The sequence below is a fragment of the Trichechus manatus genome, unplaced genomic scaffold, assembly GCF_000243295.1.
Source record: "Trichechus manatus latirostris isolate Lorelei unplaced genomic scaffold, TriManLat1.0 scaffold00139, whole genome shotgun sequence".
Classification (NCBI taxonomy): domain Eukaryota; kingdom Metazoa; phylum Chordata; class Mammalia; order Sirenia; family Trichechidae; genus Trichechus; species Trichechus manatus.
The window spans coordinates 4,116,832-4,122,831 of record NW_004444075.1 but is presented as its reverse complement, the minus strand read 5'-3'; the positions used below and the strand labels follow the sequence as shown (position 1 = coordinate 4,122,831).

At 43.9% G+C, this 6,000-nt stretch overlaps 1 protein-coding gene across 1 annotated transcript in view; it reads right to left on the bottom strand.

Annotated features, from left to right (window-relative positions):
• The window catches only part of SETD7 (SET domain containing 7, histone lysine methyltransferase), a 55,326-nt gene that overhangs the window by 25,931 nt on the left and 23,395 nt on the right, over positions 1 to 6,000 (bottom strand). The window contains exon 4 of the mRNA XM_004385480.3: positions 1,829 to 2,018. Coding sequence (XP_004385537.1) covers positions 1,829 to 2,018 — 190 coding nt within the window. The remainder of the gene's footprint in view (positions 1 to 1,828; positions 2,019 to 6,000) is intronic.

Below are 6,000 nucleotides of genomic sequence, written 5' to 3'. Positions count from 1 at the left end.
ATAGTTTACTCTCTTATTAAATGTGTGCCCCATGCAAGATGTTGGGCTCTGAAGAGCACAGGTGATGCCAACACAAATTTATCTCCCCAGTCAGAGTTCAGACGGGTCACCTTTACAATCTGTGCCAAGGTGAAAGATCTACTTCATCTGGGTCTTTGGTATCATTACACTGTACTTCAGCTTTTTAGATGTAGCAGTTTAAAGTAGACTGAATTACTGCTCTCATTTCTCCACTCTTTCCCTGTATTAGAATTACATATCCATGGCCTTTATCACATGACTTTTCAGTATCTCCCAGTGAAGTACATGGTGACTATTTCCCTGCTCCGTGGTTGCTTAGCTTGGCAATGTGACTTGTTTTGGCCAATTAACAGTGAGTGAAGAGGACAGTGTTACAGTTCCAAGCTGAGGCCTTACAGGCATCACAGGTTTCTGCTCATGCTCTGGTGCTCCTGTGAGCAACTCATGCTCCAGGTAGCTACTGTCCCTGCAGGCTGGGACCCAGATTTAAAACATAAAGAGCAGACTCAATCCTCACCAAAAACCTCCAGTCCAAGCTGGCTGAGCCAAACCCAGCCTAGCCCAGCTGAAATATAGCCGATAAGCTGACCTATGGTTGTTGCTGTAAACCACTGGGATGTTGAGGTGTCTGCAGTGTGTGTGGCCTTTCTAGCCATGGTCTTGTAACTCCCACCCAAGTGATTGGGCAGGACTGTGTGATAGGGTACCTGTGGCCCACCAAAGGGATTGGTCAGTTTTGCCATCCCACTGGCTCGAAATGAGCCACCCAAGAGGCAGGAGAGAGAAGAGCCCGCCACCACCAAGGAAGGAGAGACTGGTAAAAGAGACCTGCAGGACAGACCCACAGGAGAGGTGCAGTGGGCTTCCTCGCCCACGGAGGCAGAAAGCTGACTGCCTTTGGGCAGAGACTGAAGGCCAGGGAGAGGTGTGCCTGTGGGCTCGGCTGGGGAGAGGCTGTCCTTATGGAAGAACTGTATCCTGAGCATTCCTCAACCTGAATTGTAACCTGTTACTTCCCTAATAAACCCCATAACTGTGAGTATAGTCTGTGAGTTCCGTGTGGCCATTTCAATGAATTATCAAACCCAGCAGAGAAGTCGGGTGCCATGGGAGGGATGGCTGGTGTCAGAGTTGGTAAAGATGGTGGAGAAAGGAGGCTTGTCTGATCTCCATCTCACAGGAATCAGCCTTGGGCTGTTGATCTTGATTCTCCCTCCCCCTTGTGAAGTTAAGAGGAGATCAGACACTGCCCCGAAGCCACGTTTTACACTGTTACACGCAAAACCTCATTAATACATCAGTTAAAGTGGACTAAGGGGTCCCTGGGTGATGCAAGCAGTTAATGTGCTCAGCTGTTAACTGAGAAGTTGGAGGTTCGGGTCTATCCAGAATGTCTCGAAAGAAAGGCTTGACGGTCTACTTCTGAAAAATCAGCCACTGAAAACCTTACGGAGCATAGTTCTACTCTGACACGCATGGGGTTGCCATGAGTCTGAATCGACTTGACAATAACTGATTTTTTTTGTTTTGTTCTGTTTAAAGTAGACCACCAAACCAAAAACTCACTGCCGTCGAGTTGATTCCACTCATAGTGACCCTATGGGACACAGCAGAACTGCCCCACAGGGTTTCCAAGGAGCGGCTGGTGGATTTGAACTGCCGACCTTCTGCTTAGCAGACAAAAGCTTTAACCATTGCGGCACCAGGGCTCCAAAGTGGACTAAGTGAAGAAGAAAAAAAACTCTCAAACAGCTCTAATAAGCTGCTTCAAAATTATAGCAACACATCTGAAACAGAATCGACTTACTTCCAGGCATCAATTCAAAGTGAGGCCTCCCTTCTTCAGCGGATATAAGGGTGGCCAGCTTTCCTTCTATCATCTCTCCATCAATGAATCTTCCATAAAGTGCGGTCCTTTCATCGGGGTACACATAGGCTATCTTCTCTCCCGTGATCTCCCCATCTTCATTTACTTCTCCTACAAGGCTACCTCCATCCTGATAGGAGAAACCAAAAACCAGAAAATATTATATATAGTATTTATCTATATAACACGAGTTCAAAAAATTTTTATACTCCCATTCTCAATAACACTAATAAGGATAATAACAATTCAAGAACCCAGAGCTTTCCACGAGTCAGAAAAACATGATGCATATGTTCTCATCCTCCCTTACACAAATAAACGTCTAGAAAGTTATATGCATAGGAAGTGTGCAAGCCTGATTTAGAGAGTAAGAGGCTGATTTCCTCTATTACTGACTCAGTCAACATTTGCTATGTAATCCTGGACAAGTTACTGATATTCTGTCTTGGTTTGTTATCTAAGAAACAAATGTGTTACATTTAAAGGAAAGGTAACTAAATGTTATGTTTGGCCAATATCAACTGTGATGTAGATCTCAGCAAGACAGTCTTCAAAAAAATAAATAAATAAACCCCATGTTGCCCTCGAGTAGGTTCTGACTCATCGCGACCCTATAGGACAGAGTAGAACTGCCCCATAAGGTTTCCAAGGAGTGTCTGGTGGATTCAAATGGTGGACCTTTTGGTTAGCAGCCAAGCTCTTAACCACCACGCCACCAGGGCTCCAAGACAGTCTTACCCACTATTTATGTGATCCCACTCCACAGTGTTAAATTTTGAATTTCTTTCTGGTTGATTAAGAAAGTCTTTAGTTCGAAATGTACTAAAGAAGTAATTTTAGTGTGTATTTGTAAAGATATAGTTGTCTGTCTTTTCTAAGAAATAAACATCTAAACTGTACTCTTTTCATCATTACTTTCTTTCTTCCCACTCTTCTTTTCAATGCTCCCTCCCACCTCTTTCCAGGAAAGGAGCCAAATTTGCTTCACGTTTAACTCTCACTCACTTCATTCGCTAAGAGTCATTAAGTCAATCAAATAATTCTGTATCATGCTGGTGGCACAGTGGTTAAGTGCTTGGCTGCTAACTGGAAGGTCAGTGGTTCCAACCCACCGGTTCGAACCCCCACACCACTCCGCAGCAGAAAGATGTGGCAGTCTGCTTCCATAAAGATTACAGCTTTGGAAACCCTATGGGGCAGTTCTACCCTGTCCCATAGGGTCGTTGTAAGTCCAGATCAACTCGTCGGCAGTGGGTTTGGTTTTTTGGTTTTGCTAAGTAACAGGGACACAGTCAGTGATCCACAAATACTTGTTGAATTGAACTGAAATACCAAAAAGTCGTGAGTATTCTAATCTAGGGTACAAGAGAGTGTTTCTTTTTTATTTCCATCCAGAAGTCCTCATGGTATAACTTTAGAAACCTAAGACCTTCATGGGTTTGCTATAACAACAGTAATACCGTGATATCTTCTAAAAGCTTGGTTATTCTCCCAACTCAAAGGTTCCTACTCAAAGGCAGTGATGTGGGATAACTTGTGAGTGATTCCAAATGCTGCTGAGAGCCAGCAGGAATAAAGAACAACCAGGGACATGATTCCTACAGTTCACAGTAGTGTAATTGCTCTTTGGAGGAAAAGGTTATAAATTAAAAACACATCACAGCACTTCCATAGAAAGAGAAATAATTGGAAGCACTTCTTACGGATAGAAAGTGCATTAGGAATCCATTTATTGTTCTTTCTCCTCCCGAGTTAATTCTTTATAACCTAGCACAAATGGGGATGGTGCTTTCTGCAAGACCTACCTTCAGGCTTTCAGTAATGATTATTGAGCTGAAGCACGTTAGAGCATTTGTGCTTCTTACATGCCGTAACTAATATAAGCTGTCACCATTACTATTTATTTATAACCAATAACCGGAGTCTGTCTTTCTCGAGTCTCACACCTTTTCCTTTAAATGCTTTAAACTTCTGGTTTGGGAGAAAGTGAATTTCATTGTCTAGAATGTTAAAGCAGAAATTCTTCTTTTATTTCCAAAGGGAGGTATGAATTTTTAATTAAAAACTTCACATCACTGCTCCAAAGGAAATTTTTGAAAGAAATAAACTGTCCTTAGAGTGCACTTATAAAGGGCAAATCATTACCTTTTCCTCCCCCTTATGCCTGCTTTGGTTCCATGTCACAAAAACTTCCTCATCTGCTATAGAAGGAAGCCTTGGGGAAGAAGCTGTAACTTCCTCTCTTAGGCTCACTGGCCCCTCCCCATGGGAGGGAGAGGCATTCATTGATTGGTAAGAAGGCAGAGTCTGACATCCATGGACATCCATTTCTCTGCTGAGTGGGGTTCACAGGAGAAGGCTGCTGTTCCTCTGTGGCCTCATTTCTCCCTCATCCTCTCCTGGGTCCTGGGAACTGGCAGTGCCCACAGGCTGCACTTGTTCCCCTCATCATTCCTGCCCCCTCCCTTGGGAAGCTCACCCAGGGAACCTACAGCTTTCTAGCTGCTCTGTCTGCAGCTGGTCCATCTATTCAGTTCAGAGGGGAAGGAGTAGGAAGCCCATTTTGCTGGCTTTGGGACTTGTCTTAGTTATCTAGTGCTGCTATAACAGAAATACCCCAAGTGGATGGCTTTAACAAACAGAAGTTTATTCTCTCACAGTTTAGGAGGCTAGAAGTTCAAATTCAGGGTACCAGCTTCAAGGGAAGGCATTCTCTCTCTGTCAGCTCAAGGGGAAGCTCCTTGTCATCAATCTTTCCCTGGCTCTAGGAGTTTCTCAGCACAGGGACCCTGGGTCCAAAGGATGTGCTCCACTCCCAGTTCTTCTTTCTTGATGGTAGGAGGTCCCTCTTACTGCTTGCTTCTCTCCGCTTTTATCTCTTGCAGGGCAGGGAAGGGTGGTGACTCAAGATACATCCCACCTCATTAACATAACAAACATAACCTAATCCTCATTAATGTGACCTAATCCTGCCCATTAATATAAAGGACAACCAAAAAAAAACTAAACCTGTTGCTGTTGAGTCGATTCCGACTCATAGCGACCCTACAGGACAGAGTTGAACTGCCCCATAGGGTTCCCAAGAAGCAGCTAATGGATTCGAACTGCCAACCTTTTTGGTTGGCAGCCAAACTCTTAATCACTAAGCTACTAGGGCTCAGCTCACTCCCAAATGGGATCATAACCACAGGCATAAACCAAACCAAACCTGTTGCTGTTGAGTCGATTCTGACTAATAGTGACCCTACAGGACACAGTAGAACTGCCCCATAGAGTTTCCAATGAGCGCCTGGTGGAGTCGAACTGCTGACCTTTTGGTTACAGCCATAGCTCTTAACCACCATGCCACCAGGGTTCTAGGATTTACAACACATCACAAAATGGAGGATAATGAGATCACAAAATGGAGGACAACCACACAGTACTAGCCAAGTTGACACGTTTTCTGGGGACACAATTCAATCCATGACAGGTCTACACAATATCTCCAATCTAACGTTGCCATAATCAAAGAGACATCTTGATTCCTGACACCTATGTCAATTTCTTGATTCAAAATCCAGAGAGCAGAGGAGTGTGATCAGTCCTCTCAATTGCTGACAGATACCATATATAAAGCAAGTGTATCAAGCAAGTAAATTTTAAAAGCTTATAACTCTTCAATGCTTCCTTCCTAAGACAGTCTTCTCTTTGTATTGAATAATTAAGACTAAAGGCTAAGCTAGCTGCATTTTCAGGTTTCAAAAGACAACTACATTGAGTGAGGTGGAGCCATTCACCAACCGTAGTGCATCTTTGATCTCATCTAGGGACTTGAATGGATCATAGTCACAGGTAAAATGACAGGTAAGTGGGACAATCTGGTCATCCATATTTTGCCTCTTTTAATCCCAACCACCACACACAGACCCCCACTTTCTCTGACTTCAGATTCGTATCAGCAGCCCCCAGCCACTGGGCAGAAAGATGCTCAATCTGGCCAATCATGAAGCAACAAAAGTTTGTCTTCCTAGACTGGTGAGTACCTCCACCCACTTCCTGTCCTCCTTGCCTTCTTCAGTAACTAAATGACTTTTGATCTGCCACAGATCCTACCAAAAGGTTATATAAAT